This window comes from Copadichromis virginalis, linkage group LG4 (assembly GCF_057382275.1).
Source record: "Copadichromis virginalis isolate Kocher_CV1m ecotype Utaka linkage group LG4, C_Virginalis_male_GT1.1, whole genome shotgun sequence".
NCBI classification, from domain to species: domain Eukaryota; kingdom Metazoa; phylum Chordata; class Actinopteri; order Cichliformes; family Cichlidae; genus Copadichromis; species Copadichromis virginalis.
Genome location: NC_140621.1, coordinates 33,878,570 through 33,898,104, shown reverse-complemented (window position 1 = coordinate 33,898,104; position 19,535 = coordinate 33,878,570). Strand labels below are relative to the sequence as shown.

Below are 19,535 nucleotides of genomic sequence, written 5' to 3'. Positions count from 1 at the left end.
ACCCTCGCCTTATATTCCACTTACATTGCAGGTTTCATACAGATTAGATCCTTAGAGGGTCTTGTAACACTGCTCTCTACAAGGGCAGCAGTGCACTCCCACCAGTGTCTGATGACACTCTAACAGGTAAGTACACGGGAAACAGGGTGGAGGGGGCGGTGTCACGGCGTGGGCACAGAGCAAGACAAAATGAAAGCCGCTACACGTTTAGATAAAACGAAACAAAGGCCGAGTGAAACTGGTCCTCGTGTACAATTTACCGCGCATCTCTTCGCAAACACATTTCCTGCAAAGCTGAACATAACGGCGGCTTCAGCTCGGGGAAGAAACAAAGGCGAGGGGGCACGCGGGGGAGAGAGACGGGCTACGGGGCTTCTATGCGGCGTTTCATTGCTGCTGATAATATATAAATGCATGCACACATGGATGCTGCTCGTAAATGAATAAACACATACATCAATTTCAAAATCCAACACATTTGAATTTCAAATGCAGCGGTGCCTTTCTCTCTCTCTCCCTCTCTTTTTTACGATATGTCTCATTTCTCTTGTGGAGATATAAAAGGAGAGGGCTGAGAGGGAAAAATTAGAGGGGTGGGAGAACAAATGCTGTATGGAATTTGAGATTATGTATTTGGTTTGTGTGTTTCCCTCCTGTTTAAATCAAACATGTGGGGGCCGCGTAGCCCTGGGCTTGTTGCTGGTGACAGTTTCAGTGTTTCTAGACGTCTCTCCTCCCCCTTTTCAGCAGCAGTCCTGAATTGAGAAGCGGGGTGGAACGGGGTGTGGGCTTCTGGCGGAGGGTGAATTAAATAGTCACTCTCTCTCTCTCACTCTCCCCCCTTGCACTTTCTCTTTTTTTCAGTGGCGTTTAAAATCAATTCATTCAGTGGACTGCTGACACAGCCCGGCCCAGAGAGCCCAGGATTTATGGCTCCCTCTAATGGGCATGCTCTGAACCAAAGCCCTGCCGTCAGCACAATCCTGCCAGCCACCCATCCGCCCCGCTCCCTCACTCCATCTACCTTTTAAAGATGCAGGCATCCCTCCTCTTCCTTCCTCTGCTCCTCCTCCTCCTCCTCCCCCCCTCTCCCCCTGCTCGCATCGCCCCGATGCTGGCGGCAAAGAGGCCCTGCGAGCGCGCTCAGGATCCAACAAATTTATAACACGACGCAAACAACAGCATCTTCATTTTGTAACGCTGGGGTGTTAAATGCCTTCTCTTTGTGCTTCACGGTGATTAATATCAGAGGAGTTTCTCTTCCAACAAGTGGTGCTTTCCAGAGCGGTGAATAATACCTCGCTAACTATTATTAGACATCTATTAATATCTGCAGTAGTTCCCATAGCAGCATTTTATTTATTTATTTATTTTTGGATAAAGAGGAGCACATATTTTTCTGTAATGCAGGCAGACATTTGGTGTGGTGATGACCGAAGAGCACTGTGATTACTCACCGTAAAAGCAGAGGATTTCTACTTCTCCAAAAGGAAGAAGAAATAAACATGTTCAGCCTCATTCTTTTCCTCCTTCTAATCATTAAAATCCAAGGAGATCTTATCTAACAAGTGGTGGCTCCCGGAGCAGTATATAACGTCTCTGCATCCATTATCTCGTCTGACTAGTGGCACTACCTAAGGTCTTGTGAGTGTATATATATTCATGTATTCATAACCAAGTCTAGTCGTGTCACAGGATCTGAAACAATTTATGGCGCAGAGAAGAAAAAAAACATGATTGAAAACACTCGCCTGTGAACTCAGTCAGTGTAAAGGCATAAAAAAATGATCATGGCCCGAATTGCAATGACAACACCAAGTCGCTCCTGTGCACTTGATTCGAGTGAGTTGGCCAGTCTCTCGGCAGGAGGCTGTGCGCCGCTGCTTTGTGTTTATTTCTATGACAGTATGTCTGCGCGCACAAAATATGCCACGCCACTCTTGACCCCATTATATTCTCAGGCAACGTGGCAATTTGCAGACAAATACAGACCTTAACTTCAGCCCTGGAGCCTGCAACTTACATCCTTCTCCATATTCCAGCTCGGCTCCCGCAGCCTGTCAAGGCGTTATGGGCCCTGAATTAGCCTCCCATTACAGCAAGGCTCCAGCTTCCCCCTAAAGTTAACCATAACTGACCATTTGCCGTGGCTTCATTATAAAGCCATGCATGTAAAATCAAGTCGTGGTCCCTGGCCGTCACATTCGATTTCAAAATACAATCCCCAGCTCCCCCTCTCGGAATCTCCATCTTTCTCTCTTACTTAAGTTCAACCTTCTCCTTGTTTCATAAAATATGATCTGATTAAAATAGATTACACACCTTGTTAGCGGAGCGTTTCATATTTGATACAGTGTTGCTTTAAGATGGGCAACCTCCTTCATGATTCAAAGTGATTGTGGCCTTGTTCTCTGGCCTATTTGTTTAATAAGCTCTGCTACATCAGCGGGCCTTTTAAGTGAACACGCTCCCCTGCAGCGTGTTCACTTAAAAAAACCTGTAAAAAAAACACACAAGAAATTTTTTTTAAAAACGAGGAATCACGGCGGCCAAGGATTTTCTTCTTCTAAGGAGTGGGAGGCCAGATAATAAGCAGCAATCCTGACTGTATGAGAGGAAACCCAAAACAGGAAGCAGCTTTTATGCGCTGACCTGTAGGGAGAGCTACGGGTCAGCTGTGAAATATTCAGGCCCGATTAGCCCAACGCCGCTTAAACTAAAGCTTTCCGATCATACGAGGTATGCAAATGGGATATTACAAACACAAAGAAGAAAGGCAGCGTCTTTGAGGGTAAATGAATTCATTATAATCCTCACCTCATCTGCTCGCTGATGGAAGACTTCTCGTGTAATCGCTGATGGGGGGAAACCTTCCACTGTACCCAGGGAGCTCAGATGTGGGAATAATACCGGGTCGGATCGCCTTAAAATGAAAATAATACTCCCCCATTTACCGTGAACAAAGTCCATGTAAGAGGGTATAATGTAATACTATGCTTGAGGAATGTAATTATCATTTAGTGGGTCCGTGAGCTGTGTTTGACAAGGCCTGAACTGCATGAAAAACTCATTTTCATTTTTCTTATTATATCATGATTATATAAACATTCTTAACCAGTGGCCACAGCAGCAGCAAATTATTGCAAATTAGCCCCATATTGCCAGTTTTTAGCGGAGGCAAATGAACAAGCACTACAACTCCAGTGTTTATTCCATAAATCAGCCAAACGCAGCACCTGTTGAGAATGTAAATAGCTGAGGCTATTTGATTAAACTTGCATCAAAACATTTGAAGAGCTCTGCTCGTTTTTGGGGCTGTTTATCCTCCTGTTTTCATCTCCACGTTAAGTTTGTTCTCTCCGCCCACGCCCGCTGCAAGCCGAGTTTCGATGGGCGGTGATGGGGGAGACATAACACCCACCAGCTATACGTGGGGTCATGGGAGGTCCGTCATTACCGAGCCACAGTGGTGATCACGGCAATAATATAGAACTATAACCGAGCAATTAGACTAATGGAAAACGTCCCTATTTCTCCCGGTGTGCTGCAGCGAGACGCGCCGCATGCCCCGCGGGCCGCCCGTCGAGATGAGGCTGGAGATATGAAGTGGAGAGGAGGTAATGGCTGGGGCCCATTGATCCTCGCTGCCACCTGCTATATGGCTCCGCAGAGGACGGGCGAGGAAGCTGAGAGCTTCATCTGGGGAGAGATCACACCGACTCTTGGGTTCTCAGGCATATGGATAAGAGTCTTTTTCTAGTCTTCCGCTACTTAACCAGCGCACATCAGCACAATATGGCCGGATAGGGTAGAGTAGGACGCGCATACATACAGCCTTTATCGCAGTGAGAGAGCTTTCACACCGAAAGGGCGTGAAGCTGTTTCCTCAAACTCTGGAGTGTTTCGCCCCTGGAGTGAAGTAAGGTGACGACCGCTGAAATAAAAACCACAATAAGTGGCAAAGGTCTCGCTCTCCTTTTCTTTTTTGTCTGCACGCAGACGAGTTGTTGCTGCGCTGTAAAGCCACAAAATCATAACTCATAATTTGTGTTCGTGAACACGAATTCCAGCGCTTGTAATGTGATGGAGATGCAAAGGATGCCTGTAGCGCTCGCCTCCAAATACGAGGTGTTAAAAAGCCAAAAAAGCTGGAGTCGGGTACCAAAACAGGTTTTCTCTCTTAACAGCTGTCACAAAGGTAATTCCTTTTAATTAAAGTTAGGAAATAGGCTGCTAACACACTGCACCCAATCACAGTTTGCTTTGCCTCACCTTCAGCACCTGATGCCACTGAACTGGACCTCTCGACAGCCTTTGCCGCGTCGGTGCCTTTGGGAGAGGTTTTATTGGAATGTGACGCTGACTTCTGTCTCCGAAAGGCAGCAACAAAGGCTCAGTGATATGACAGTGGCTTTATCTATCTTTTATATACAGCCTATTATATTTGTATATAATATGATCGCTCAGAGAGAAAGTCAGATGAAAGAGAAGCTCTTACTTTTTTCTCTCCCGCTGTGCACCACTCCGACATGCTGTTCATTTACCCGACGGACACAGCAGAGAGACGGAGAGAGCTGTTCCCGTGCAAGGTGAGCAAGACGTTGTTGTCAAGCAGGAGGACACTGTGCAGATTTGTTTTGCTAGGTCTTGCAAGTAGGAGCTAAATCTCTAAAGTTACAAAACGTGGTGATCGCAGCTGTGAGCGAGAGGGGCGTCGGGTGGATGGGCTGAGATGGTTTATAAATAAAAAACAAATACCTACAATATTAATAAATGCCCTAATTCAAACTGACTGGTCAGGATTGGCATAGCAGACAGAGTGGCATTAAACAGGGACTTGTGACCCCCACCCAAGCTGGACTTTAATGCTGTACCACCCTGAGAATCATTTTATTGCACTCCCTGGTTGAATTTGAAGTGTGCTGCTTCCCTGAACATCCCCAGCTGCACAGTGCGTGTGCTCTGATACACATGAAACCACATCCATGACCTACGTCACAGACCTCTAACAGCCCCCGGAGTACATGCATACATCACCGGGGGCGATGTGAGCAGCTGTATCACTGGAGAGGTAATCCCAGTCCCTCTTCTCTAGTAGCTGAAAACATTGGAATTTTATCTGTCCCTTCACTTTAGTAAAGTGTGTTTTTAATCAACATCAGAATAAGATGCTTTAAAAAAAATGTCACAATGAAAATAAAGCACTGAAAGTGTTCTTTTTTTCCTATGGATAATTTTTGAAGACAATTTTTTAAAAATCTGGTTTCGATCTTTTAGCCTGTGAAGCCAAAAACAGGAGGAAAAAATCCAAAACTAGACAAAGAATGTGCAGCATGTTCACAGTGATGATGTTCACAACTTAAACCTCTGCTCAGGAAAAGCTGTGGATAAATTACCTCAGTGTAAACTCCACTTGGCTATAAGATAAGATTAAAAAAAAAAGTCAACCAGAACACAACAGACCAACAGGAGGGGGGGTCCGAAGGGGGTTAGTTAAGAGTCTGACCTGCCCAGCTGGGGGTCTCCATGTACAGGTGAAGCCGGTCGGCCTGGAGCTGGGTCACTCGACTCGCTGCTGTTGGCACAGGTGCTGATGAATCCTGAAAATGGAGAAGAGAGGAAAGCTCCTATTAGAAAACAGAGTGCAGCAGCGAGAGGAGGTGATTCATTTAATTATGCGCTAATGAAACAGGGAACAGAATTCAGCCATCTACTTTTACTACTTCATACTAAAGCTGTCACAATATCACACTTTTGCTTCACGGTGATCAAACATTTCACAATAACAACATCGGTGTGACGCGTGCAGAAAATCTGAAAAACACAGTGAAAGAAATCATGTTTGTAACAGCAGATTTTCATCCAAAATCCAAAAATATATCCTAAACATGAAGGCATGTTTCAGGTTAGTCCTAACATGACATGTGGAAGAAGACAGGTGAACGCAGTCAGTGTGCTACAAACACCTCAGCGATATTAACTTCACCCATATGTCGACTACACCTGATGTACAGTGTACACTTACTTCACAAAGACATTTGGCTGGTAATATTTAGAAACTTTCACCTTTTTAGATAACATAATGGAAAAATTCACAGGGAAATACTTTTTTTCTTCAGGCCTGTAGAGCTGGATGGTTCTCACTGTGTGATGCTCAAAGAAAAAAAAATCCTTTGAAAACCTCAGCAGTGTTACTTTTTTTCAAAATCTACAAACCCTGTTGGGAGCAGTTTCACGCAGGAACTATTTTCTTTCTACCCAACTACACCCCCCAGCCATATTACTGTGCAGAAGGGGGCGTGCATTTAGCATTGAGTCCAGGCTTGCACTTCCAACAGAATGTCAGGATGTAGATGGTGCACACCTTGGTTTAGCAGCAGTGCAAACTAGCTGAAGCCTTCATTTAGTTGCTGAATGCAATCGGTAAATAGTTCCTGCATGAAACGCCTCAAAACAAGGTTCACGAATTTTTACCAAGCAGCTCAGTTTCATGTTCGTTTTTGGTGCAAAATCAGGCCAGTGCCATCAGGCTCTATTATAACCTTTCTACAGTCTCCAAAACAGGCTAGACGCATATATGCTACTGCAACTGAACTGTCCCTTTAATGGATAGTTAAAGGGACGTCTAGTTAGATGAGGAGAAGTGATTAGTTTGTCTCTGTGAAGGCTTAAATAAGCACCAAATCCTAGTAACACCTTAAAATAACTAATAAATAAGGAGCATTTTATTTGTTTGACACGTTCGCACAACTTCCACGTAAAGACAATGATGTGTAGTTGTAGGGGCGTGAGCCGCTGGAGCCGTTTCTTGACATTTCGTCCTGCTGCGTAGCATCTCCAGCTAGCATGAGGTGCCAGATACAGTGAGGAAGTGCAAGTTTTTGTTTAGTCTCTTCACAGGTACAGTGGCACCAAACTTGACAACCTCACTGCAACAACAAGACTTCCAGCTGTTGCTCACCAGGAAGTAGTTATAGTGAAATCCATTTAAGTCGAGGTTTCTAAAGACGTCTCCTGTCACTCGCAATAAGTTGTGATGACGGCAGAAAGTAGCACTCTGAATTTAGCGATCAAAAAAACAATGTCGCAATTACACCGAGTACGTTTGGTGCATCGTTTGCAGAGCTGGTATTAATCACCGGCGCTCGATGCTGTCAGACGTTACATCCCGTGTGTGTGAGATGCAGAGCCAATACACAAAGCATATATATCTGAATGTTCCTGCATGTTTGTGCCTCAGTGGGTGACTGTTCTCATGCAGCAGGAGGTTTTTCTGCTGACTTGTGTATCTTCGCAGGCCTCTGGTTGGCTGTTGCCCAGAAGCCCAGCCGGTGAACCGCAGAGAAACCGCATTGATTTCATCCCAGCAGAAATCCCTTCTCCTGGTTCCCGCCTCCCTACCCCGCCCAGCACCTGATTAAGCATTTGCAGGGAGCCATGCCAACACAATTTGTCATTTATCAAAAGTAATTAAAAGCAATTTCTTTTCTCTTGTTGATTGGGAATTGACTAATTGTTGAGTCAGTGAAAACGGGGGAATAAATAAAACAGGGAAGGATGAATTTTACATAAACTCGGAGGAAAACATAAACGCTGTAAAATGAGGGCCAGACATCTGGCTCTGTGATTTCTCTCTACATGATTATGGCTGCAAAACCGAAACAGTTGTTTAGCGCATTCAGATATACAGCCCATAGGCAGTAAATAATATATTAGAAACAGCATATTGACTAGCTGACTTAAAAGGGTGTTTTCACTTCATGTTGTGTGAACACAAGAGTGGGAGGAAAATACAAACACTGGTTGGTTATTTGTTAACAGGAAAAAAATGAAAAACGCTGCTCCCACTTGTGCCAAAAGAGATATTTGAGCCGGTAAATACCAACATCTCAGTCTCGGAGAACCCCCCCAACCCCCCAAAAAAAGGGACGAGACACAAGGTGGAGAGAGGCTGGAGCCATCCCACAGCAGAGGTTACAGTACATCTATCCAATGAAACCAAGCAATACCGTTTCAACATTATCGGTAACAACCTCTGAATGCACCATTACCTTCTATAAGGGCAGAATGAAATGTCAGAATTGATTCGAGAGGGGAGGGTTGAGATATAAGTGGGCAGCTAAGGTGGCCATTTTGTTTCAGCGGCCCTACTCGGTGTCCCTGGATCATTAGCGGACGGTAAGAAAGAGCTGGAAGAACATGAAGGAGGTGTGGGTGGCCATCGCACACATCTCTGGTGACAGCATATGAAAAAGCAACCAAAAACAAACACACACAAACACACAAACACACACACTGACATGGCAGGAATCAAAGGGGGAAAAACAGGCACGCGCGGAATCGCTGGGAGTCGTTTAAAATTTCGCACCACTTTGTAAATAACTTTAACTGCACAAATACCTGGTTTCGCTCCGGGAGGATGAAAAAATTTCCAGCCAACAATTTATTCCCTGCCAACAAATGGCGCCGTTGCTTCAATGAGACTATTTGAATATCCCTTTGAAGGCTGCAGATGGACAAGCAATGCTATCATTGCCTGGAAACACAGAAATAATTGGGCAACAGTGGAAGAAGCCTGCATTCATGTCTCTGCTGAGACCCAGCTTGGAGTATCTAAATGAACCTCTCATTCTCCTGCCTTTTGTTTACGTTCCTATTTATCATAAAAACTCAATTACTTATGTTACCCAACATGTATGGTTATTAATGTTCTAATTATGCTTTTCCCCTCTAATCTTTGCCTCGCAATTTGGGTGATGTATGTTTGAACAATGCACCGAGTCCCCTGGAAGTGAATGCTGAATTAGGACTATGTATGGTGACAAATTAAAGGGGAAAGCCGACATCCAGTGTCTTTTAAGGTGCTGGGGCACCACTCGCTGCCCGAACAGCTTCAGTGCACCTCTGCGTCGACTCCCCATGTTTCAGGTGTTTTACTGGGACGAGCACGTTCTTTCAAATGTGATGTGTCGTCTTCATCATTGCTTAATGCACTGCTCATGCCAGTACAGAGGCGTAACCTTTTACAAAAAGTATTTACCTATTTAACAAGATAAAGTGGATGAGATTAAAACATACCATTTGTGCTGTCTGTCTTCACTCTACATGGACATCTTCACCTTTCTGCAATCCTTCCTGGCTGAAGAATTGTAAAATGTTATTACTATTATAGTTAAATAAAGTCAAATCTACTATATTACCAAGTATAAGCTGAAAATGTAAAGTGCTGGAGAAATTTCTAAACAATTTCTTCAGGAAAAGAAGCAATAAAACACCATGAAAACACCTCACCACTCATAAAACAATATTATTGGGAAACTGTGCATAAAATATCAAAATAAAAATGATTGTTCTTCAGGAAAATGTTCAGCATCAGTATTAAATTGATTAATATTACTGCTGCACATTGAGCTAATCTTAAATACTTTATAGTCTGTTTAATGCCCAGCATCATATTCTATAAATCATGTGTTTGTAGTGGCTGTCCTGTGAGAGCCACATATCTAGGAAACACACAGTTGTTCCAAATCACAGGTCTCTTCAAACAGTACAGTAAAATAATAATTTAAAAAATCAGCTAAATTAAAAGGCTGGATCAGTGTGTGACATGGTTAACTATTAATATCCACAGTGGATTCAAAATATAAATGAAAAATGAATGTGGAGTGTTAGCAAAGCAGCTGGTTAAACCTATTACACTCAGGTATCCTAGTAGATGCTAATCTGAAAGTGCTGCTGAGATTGCACCTGCTTAACTTGCCTGATTTATTAGCCCGGACATGGTCAGAGCTGCTGCCTCTCCATCATCGTCACAGCTTTCCTTATAAACGGAGTTATTAAAAAAAATCTCAAACTCAATCTTCTCTACATCATACATGTTAGCCAAAGCGGTTAACAAGGGGAAACTCCAAGGTTACGACGCTAAATCTCTGAAGCCTGTTTACTTACAAATGCTAACTAGCGTTAGCTAATTGGCTAATGCTAATGTCTTAGCATACCAAGCACAAATCATAGCTAATCTCAGAGCAGTGAAAGCTGACCAGCAGCAGCTTGCTTCACACTCTGGTCTCGTCTCAAAGGTCAGAAGTTTATCCAAAACCACTGAAGGAAAAAACTACTAGCCTCGAGTTTACTCAGCTTCAGTCACGGACACGCCCTCAAACCTGACAGAGCTGCTTTCATGAAAATGAAATAAGCACAGCTTTCAGCAACAACATCCGACTGCGGCCACAGGCTGGCAGCAATGTAAAAGCTGGATTTACATATTAACTGACAGGCGAGGAGCTTGAAGTAGACAAATAGCTTTATTTCTAAAATACACATTTTAATGTGTATTTTTAGGCAAGTACTGCTTGCCTTGCTTGTTCTAACTAAATGCCACAATTTGACTTAATGGAGTATTCTTCTAAATCAGCGGTCCCCAACCCCCGGGCCTCGGACCGGTACCGGTCCGTGAGTCGTTTGGTACCGGGCCACGAGAGTTGAGGCTCAGGTGTGAAATGTATAGTTTTCAGGGTTTTTATCGGTTTTCAGCGTTATTTTGTTATCGTTTTTATCGTTTACTCGGTTTTCCTTGGTCATGTTTTATGAATAAATTTTCTTTTTTTCGGTACCGGTACTAGTTTTATTTTGTCGTATTTATCCGCGACACCTTAAAGGCCGGTCCGTGAAAATATTGTCGGGCATAAACCGGTCCGTGGCACAAAAAAGGTTGGAGACCTCTGGTGTATAGTCTGTATGTATGATAAGTGCACCACACAAACATAATGGCATAAAAGTACCGAAGCCAGACTGTTGATATTTGGTCAAACTGACTAGAATGAACTATACCTTGATGACAGTTATCAGCTAATTGTAGCTCTGCCAGACAGACAGGCTGTTAGTACAATTACTGAAAAGGCAGCCACATCATTTGTAAGATGATTGCTGCGGAAGGGAACCAGCAGCGTCCACTTTGGTGACTCAGACTAGCAGAGGTGAGGCTGACCGTAAAGCTAGTGGCTACAGCCTCCTGTGTTGCTATGCACCTATCAAAGTGACCCGACTTCAAACTCAAATAAACTCGAAGTTTCACTTGACCTCTATGAAATAATCTACAAAGGCTGAAACCATTCTTGTACCAGACTGAAAACTTTTGGAACCAGCCTCAAGTGGTCACCTGAGGAACTACAGCTTTCAGTGTTTCCGCATTAGCTTTATTTTCAACCCCACAGGCTGTGGGCAGGTCCCACAGTCATAAGAGGAAATGTTACATTTTTTGCATTGCGACCACGTTGATAAATAAAGCGCATCACACCAGCAGTAATGATTTTACTTTGCACCAAAGTTCATAAAGCTGAGCGTGGTTGGCACTGAAACTAAGCTTTAAATGTCAGTCCACAATCTGTGATTGGTAACCCATTCAACTGTGTTGGACTCGGCGAGTATGAAAGCCAAAAGGAACGATTCACATAAATCTATCGCACTCATCAAACCCTTCAGTGACCTCTCGTGCCCTATGGATGGGAGTATTGTCATCCTTGAAGAGGCCATTCATTTCATCACTGGTTAAAAAGGAGATCACTCAGAGCAACTTTGTATTGACTTGAAGTGACCCTTCTGAGGGAGAAGTAGACCCAAAGCAACATGCCCGACAAAGAATAACAGAGCCATCCGATCCCTGCACTGTCGGGGTCATGGTTCATGTTTTTTCCTATAATTTGTCACTCCTGTGTATGTCCAATAACAAATCTTCTCCTGGGAGCGATCTGATGGAGACATAGAGACAGCTTGTGTTAGATTGTTTATACATGGGGATTTATTCCAGCTCAGCTAGCATGTGTGATTCCATCCAGCCTTTGTTCAACATAAAGCAGAAAGTTGACTAATCTCACCAGCAACAAAACAGATGTGCATTTGGAAAGAGACAAGAATGCACAAAAAAAATAAATAATAAATGACAAAACAAAGCAAAGTACTTTTGGCTAGCTCTTCTTATTCTTCTTGTGAAAGGCTATAGGTATGACAGCTTTAGAGGTATGAAATAATGTCAGCGCGAGCCACGAGGAGCCCCTGCAGAGAGGCTGAGAGGGTCCTGTACTGCCTCAAGCAATAAGTGTTCTTCAAGGCTTTTCCTCAGAGCACTTTTACAAGAGCACAAATTAGGTGTAAGGAATTCCGGCGCTGGCGGCGCACCAAGCCAGCAAACAGAGAAAAGAGAAAAAATAAAATAAAATTAAATATATATTTAAAAAAAACGGGGTAGAAACTTGGATGACAGTGAAGAAACGGAGGGCTTCATAAAGTGCGGAAAATAAGCTCTCACTTTCAAACGTTTACAGCGGCTCAAATATCTGATGATACCTCTCATAGCTTTTAATCTTTAATGTGAAAAATTAATCATCCCATTCATTATTTTAATAGCTGTCATTTTTCTCTCCCCAAAGTGATGATTTATAACCATTAAGCCCTGCATAGGCTTGTGTGAGAGGGATTTATCGTAATGTTTGCACCAGGTAGCCTCCAACCATATTTCATTACTCTGACAAGCCATTAAAATGCCCTGGTGATTAAACAACAGCTCTGAGGTCAGTGTGTAAAGCTGTTTCTTTACCCATGCAGGAGCGCAGCCGTGCAGGCGGGGACCGCTAGCCTAACAAAGCCCCTTTCGCCTCTGGTTCCCTCCAGACTGGCAATCGTACTTATAGATCTCTATCTGTTGTACTGTGCGAGGGCGACAGGGGCAGATGAGAATAATGTGCATGCACAGAAGCTACAATGAAATAAAGTTAAGAATGGGGCTATTACAGCGCTTTTCCTCCGTGGTTTGACACTGTGATAACTGTGCACTTACAGGAAAAACTCCTGCTTCAGATACTCCTATATCCATCTGTCTGCGGGGCTCACAGTGTTCCAGGAGTTATTTTTGTCTTGTCATTTATGCCTCTGGTCTACCCACTACTCCCTTCCACTGCTATTTCAGTTATTGTTTTCCCACTGATCCCACCATATATAGATTTGTCTAGTGCGCCCAGGGCGCGAGTGGCAGCTGAAGGAAAATACAAACAGAATTTAAATAAAGTTAGACCTTTGTGAGGTGAACACGGTTGGCGCATCATATGCACCGACTGCCTTTGAATATAAAAAAATGGGAATTTTGTGTCAGGAGTTCCCGTTTTCATTATCTCCAGTTTCCAGTCATGCGCGTAATGTGCCGACATGCCTCAGTCATTACTTCAAGCAGATTTGGGGTGCTCACTGTGAGCGTAGTTAAAACGTGAAGAAAGACAACCGTGTCACAAATGGGACATAGTTAAAAAAGTATTGTTGCTTCATTGCATTCTGGTCTACTGAATTCACCATCTGGAAATGGTATCATTGCCTCTTCCGCCCCAATTTCTGCCTGTTTTGTGTTGCCTGTGTGTGTGTGTGTGTGTGGCCGTGATATGGCCATTGTAGGAAATAAACCTTAGTGTTTCATTCTGAAGCAGCGATGCCAACACCTGATGTTTCACTCCAGTGTTTTTAACAGATGATATCCCATCATTATTTAAAGGAATTGGAATTGGAACACACCACAACCACCACCGCACGAGGATGGCCTAAAGCGCAGGGACAATGCTGTTTTGTTAGCGGTTAAAAAGGCAAAGTGTCAGTTTTAGTGAACAGATGCATGTATGAACAGCAGGCCAGGGAGCTGCGGGGAGGGTTTAACTCCCTTGCATGTACTGTATATCCATGTCTAATGTCCTGAGCCCAATGAGCTGGATTGATCACTGATGCCACATCTGACAGTGACTGACAGCGCCTGTAATTGCTGTGTTTGCTTAGGGAGATGGGCAAACTACCGTGGTGGGACCGCATGGCAGAAGCATGCAGACGTTTCTAAATTACCAAGATTTTCACTTCTGGATAGCAGCTGACTACTCACTGTGACTATGGCAGGAATCAGACCTGTTGTCATGACCAGCAAACTCCTGCTCCAAGTCAGCTCTCGTAAAGGGTGCTCACACATCTCAACTTCAACAAGTCGGTATTAATTTGAGACGGATTCTCCAACAAAACACAGCAATTAGATGAGACGTGCTTTTGTGAGGCCAAACATGCCCCTGGAGAAGAGCTTGCAGCATGCGGCTAGCTTACCTAATATTTGGTTCAGGATAGATTATTTACTCTGAAACTTCGGTCCGCAGCGCTACATTTACTATTTATACATTATGAGAATCAATGTCAGCGTCGGGGTACAACTCTACGCTCTAGGTCAACACAACAAGAGGGAAGGAGGCACCGGCTTGTTGTACTATTCAGCAATTGCACTGATAGGTTAATAATTTAACAAGTCGAATTTTTAAGATGGAAAAGTCCCGAGTTGGCAAAACAAAAATGACAAAATTCACACATGAAAAAAACAACTTGCCAATATATTTGAAAATGCAGTATAATCGCGAGAGAAAGTACTAATTATATGCAAAAAAACCTCCAGAAAACAATCCAATTTGTGGAATGCATTTGCCATATGGTAAATGGATTGTATTTATATATATTTGAGTGCTTAAAAAACAACCCCCCCACTATGTAACAGTGCAGCAGCACTGATGCATTAATGTATGTTTTACCCAGAACAAATTTCATTTCCTAAAGTGAAATGTTTTGTATAATCTCTGTTTTTTCTGAGATAACAAGAAACAATTGCTCTCTCAAATTGATGTAGCGTAGTAAAATATACAATCGTTCCCTCTAAAATGTAGTTAAACAGAAGTTTAAGGTAGTAAGAAGCTCAAAAAAGTACTTTAGTGCTAAATGCACTAAATGTCCGTCACAGCCAGACGCGACTGGGTTAAAGCGTATTAAACCGCAGAAACACATATTGGCAGTTAGATGGGATTTCAGCCTGTGCCAGAATCTAAAAACTCTGTGTTGTTAACATTTACAGCTCCTCATCCTGAGGGAGAGAAGTGATCATCAGTGAAATCACCCTCATAGATTTGAAAGCCTCAACTAAAAACGGGGACATATACTATAGGCCGCGATTTCTGCAGTTTTATTTCTTTTCACCGCTGGAGCTCGGATCGTCGGTGATGAATGGCAGAGCATACTCTCTGGCGTTCTCCTCTTGCCACGGCGATCCAACAGTTGTCACAGAAACAAAACGAAAGCTGCAGAGGGAAATTTGCATTCTAATGCGCCCAGAACATCTCATGTTTGTTGTGTCCCCGATGAGAAGTAGAAAAAATAGCGCTAATTTGTAATAGATATCAAAATTCCCAGCATTAAAAAGTTAATTACCACAGCAAATATAGCAGTGATAAACGGCACATGATGCCATTTCTGCAGACGACTGTTGTTTCCGCCGAGCAGAAAAATATTTAGCATCCAGCTGTACTTTTGGATGTGAGCGAAGGGGGGGGGGAGGGCGAAAGGTACTTGTAATTCAGAATATTTTTTCTGCAACTTTGCAAGTTTTCATCTATCAGCAAGGCACATTAAATCCCAGCTGGTCAGATGCTAGACTCCTGATGCTCGGCTTTAGACATGAAACAAACTGCTGCCGAAATGAAAGCAGTTCTCGGAGCTGTGGAAATTCCTCCTACAAGAGTCTATTAAAAATACATGCTCAAATGAATCTTGGTGGTGATGACAAGTTTTACCATATTCTTCTTAAACTTTTAATGCACCCAGCCCCGACTTCAAAGAGAAAATCAAATATTAAGGCTATTATCTAAGCTGTTCTCAATATTATCCAAGCCTGGGTTATTTATATAGCACACTAATCATTGTGTTATATAAGCCCCTTTTCGTTTTTGAGCCAACGTAACGATCGAGAGGTGGTTGTTTGTAGTTTTGCAACCTAAAATAAGCATTCTAATTTATATATTTGCTGCAACGAGATTATGTAGATTTATTATAGCAGCTAGCTGGATATTGTAAATGTAAATATATTTATAATTTATGACTGCGGGGAAACAGATCATTTTTAATATAGTGAAAGCGAGTAGTTGGAGTTTTGGCAGAGGCTTGTGCACACTCAACATAATTCGCTCCATCTGTATAAAAAAAACCTAACAAACAGTGAATGATTATCTGCTCTGATTGAGAGGAATCACTGTAAATCTGGTGCTACCTAACCTGGATCGCAATTGTTTACCCACCAGCGAGACGGTAAATACTCTGGCTGACATTTGAGGGAGGTTAGTGTGCTCGGAGAGCAAAGTGGAAGTGGAGGCTCAGATGAATTTGTCTGACAAATGCTCCTGGAGTATGTGTTGTCGACTGTGCTTCAGCGAGGCCCTGGACTGGGATTTGAGTCTGACTGAAGCCAAGCAAAGCATGCCAGATCACTAATTGCACAATTTAAAACCAAAGTCCCTGGCAGCTTGTCGTTTGAAATGGAGAGAAGAGCCATTGCTTAATCACTGAGCTCAACATAGATCTGCAAGGCTCTCCACCGAGGAACCCCAGACGTACATGGCTGAAGTTCAGTGTCAACAGCCAAAGCAAAGGCGGCACGATTGGCTGCTTTCTGCCGCAGCTGTAATTGAAACGTTTTATGAGCCGACGCCTGCGTGTGATTGGATGCCGAATCGCCGCGCATCAAATGTTGCTGCATTGGCAGTAATTTCACTTTCATTTAATTGTTCATATATGCTAAGAGACAACTGTAGCTCACATTTGGTGGCGGCGCACAGTAGCTGCGCGTCTGATGAATTGGATCTCTCTCTTAAAAGCACTGGACGAATGTTTGACTGCAGTGCAATTAAAACGCAGTTGCATTTTTTTCTACCTTCTCTGGCACTTGACACATTTATCTGAACTAACACGCCCCTGCTCCCTCCCCCCCCCCCCTTACACAAGCAGGTTCGGGATATTCATGCATTCACTCTGCATGTCGAGTACAGGAGCCACACATCCAGCCACCTGCCTTATCATTAGCTTCTTGAGACAAAACAGTTCTGGGGACTATCGAGGGATAATTACCCACTGGGAAGGTCCCGTGGGAGGTGCATACCTTCCAGACTGATTTTCTCTTCCAGATTGCACATCACGTCTTGTTGTGATCTCATTCTCCTGTTATTCTGTACCGGTCGCTTTATTTTCAGGATTGCATCACATTTGAGCAGGTGGAAAACAGCAAAACCTTATATTTGTTTGTTTCATATCTCTATTTTTTAAGAGCTGTTGCTTACATAACTACCCATATGGAAAAGAAATAGAAAAAACTTAAAAAACTTGCATCAGATGTGGCCTACTTCACATAGTGAATCATAGAAGGCTTATATGATTTACTCATGAAAGTGGCCACTTTCTCATTACTTTCATATATTGTTATAGGAAGTATCCAAAACATACAAGTTTCATTTATATAATTTTTCAAAGGATCTTTTATCTGTTTTCACTCTTGTATGCTTTTCATACAAGTTTCACACAAGACTGATACAAACTTTATAAGATTGATATATATCTGTTCCATATGTGTAATACTGCCAAGCTGCATCTGACCGGTCAGTGTAAAACTACTTTTTTCCAGAATCATTCCACTCAAAGCTGAGTTGCACAGCATTGTCTGCTGCGACGGTCCCTGTGTCAGATTAGGTGATTAAATAAAACTGTAAAACATCACCCACTGATACCTGAATGATCATCATCAGGAAGGAAGCGCTAACTATCGGCCAAAGCCGGTTAGTTTGTTTCACCGTTCCAACTACAGTAGCTCCATCATCCACTGACCTCCTCATTTTATCCACATGTTAAAAAGTAAGAGATGGACTACATTCACGACAGGTCGTCAGTTCACACCAGCAGCATCGTTCTTCCTTTGCTTGGACATGTTTAGCGTACAGTTGGGCTGTGAATGCTCACAGTTGAACTTAATCCTAACATGCTTGAACGTGCTTTTTTTTGCCGTCCTAGAATAAAGTGTGAATGCACATCCACTACAGCAGGTGGCGGAGTTTATTGCACCGAGCGTGCGCGCACACTCAGCACAGTGCAGGAGATACAGGAACCCTCAAGACCCTCAAACATTGATGAAAAGAAAGTCAGAGAGAGACGGAGATAACGAGAAACTCTAACGTCTCCTGAAAGCTAAGATGAGGACATATGACCAAGTGTAGCACTTGGCTTCACTGCGACTATGGTGGGAGATGAAGAAAATTTTAAATGTATTTACTGATTTTGTTTAATTTTATTTTTCAGAATGGTTCAAGTCTGTCAAGAAAATGTTTATAGTTTATTACAATTAAAGGATTATTCTATTCTATTCTATTAAATGTAGTCGTAGTAGTTTAGAGAGTTGCAGTACTACTACATGCACTTTAGATATTTTCTGTTACAGACGAAAAAAACAACATTAATAAAGTTATTCTTTGTTTGAAGTTGATCTACGTCTCTTTCTTTTTTCTTCATTTTTTGTTTTCTTTAATGTTAATAAGGATACAATGTTATGCAGAGATGTACTTATAATAACAATTTTATAGACAAATGATGCTATTTGGGGGGGCGCCAAATGTTTTCTTCTTCCTAAGGGGGGCGTAGCAGGAAATAATTGAGAAGCACTGTCCTAATGGAAGATTAAAACATCACTAACACTTTTCTGTGAGCAGACTGTGAAGCTCCTGATTTACAGTACGGTTGTTTTTCTTGTAAAACATTCGATACGGCGTAAAACGATCGACTGTCATGGACGAAAACCATTTTGGACCTCGGATACATGAGACACACTAACTGGTTTAGGTTAAGCATTAGTCGGGCAGAAATCCTGCAGATGAACCGGTTAAATACCGAGTCAATAATACAAGCAAAAAAAGAACAAAATTAGGAAGTATGCAGTTGGAAGCACTGAAGTGTTGTTTACATTTTGTATACAGATGCTGCACTACAGAAAAAAAGCTGAATGCAATGAAAAGTAAAATTTTGGGATCAATTTTTAATTAAACATGGAAATAATAATAAGAACGATGATAACAATCATCTCCAAAGAAACAGACATGGAAAAGCATGAGCTACGATAAGAAAGACATCACTCAGCCTTCAGAATATATATGTTATATTGCTTCTACAACGTCGCTCTACGGGGCATTAAATTCTCATTTCCTGTTATAGCTATGTTACAGGTTCAGGCGATTCTCCACTGGCTATTGGGAGGAGCCGTAAACATTATTGCTATTGAGGCCAGATTGTATTTTGGTGAGAACATTAGCAAAGAGGCATCTTACTTATTGCCCCAGCGACATGAAACTAGCGGGGTTTTCTTCTTCTTCTTGGTCCTAACAAGAGAATACACACACCACAGGGAGACAGCAGTTAAGAAGGGAAGGAGTGGACCTGCAGACACACACGCACGCACAAGCATGCACGCGAGCATGCACGCACACACGCACGCGAGGAGGCACGAAGTAAGATGGAAAAAAAAAAGTGAAAGAAAATAAAAAACACTGCCCTGAAGTCAATTCCACACTCAAGCAACATCCGTCTCTGATCTGGGAGCATTCTTGCAGCAGCGGCACAACAAGAGTGATGCAGCACTGAGGGCCATGAATTAAAAAGTCAATATGTAAAAC

The 19,535-nt window shown here is 42.7% G+C and overlaps 1 protein-coding gene across 11 annotated transcripts in view; it reads right to left on the bottom strand.

Moving 5' to 3' along the window:
* LOC146711973 (RNA binding protein fox-1 homolog 3-like) overlaps positions 1–19,535 on the bottom strand; it is a 435,195-nt gene that overhangs the window by 201,887 nt on the left and 213,773 nt on the right. For 6 of the 11 annotated variants that reach the window (XM_085455037.1, XM_085455038.1, XM_085455041.1 and 3 more), the window contains one exon: positions 5,507–5,600. In XM_085455037.1, the coding sequence (XP_085311163.1) occupies positions 5,507–5,528 (22 nt within the window). In that variant the 5' untranslated portion in view covers positions 5,529–5,600. Of the gene's footprint in view, positions 1–5,506; positions 5,601–9,078; positions 9,144–19,535 lie in introns of those variants that run through there. The other 5 variants (XM_085455043.1, XM_085455034.1, XM_085455036.1 and 2 more) reach the window with 1 other exon arrangement.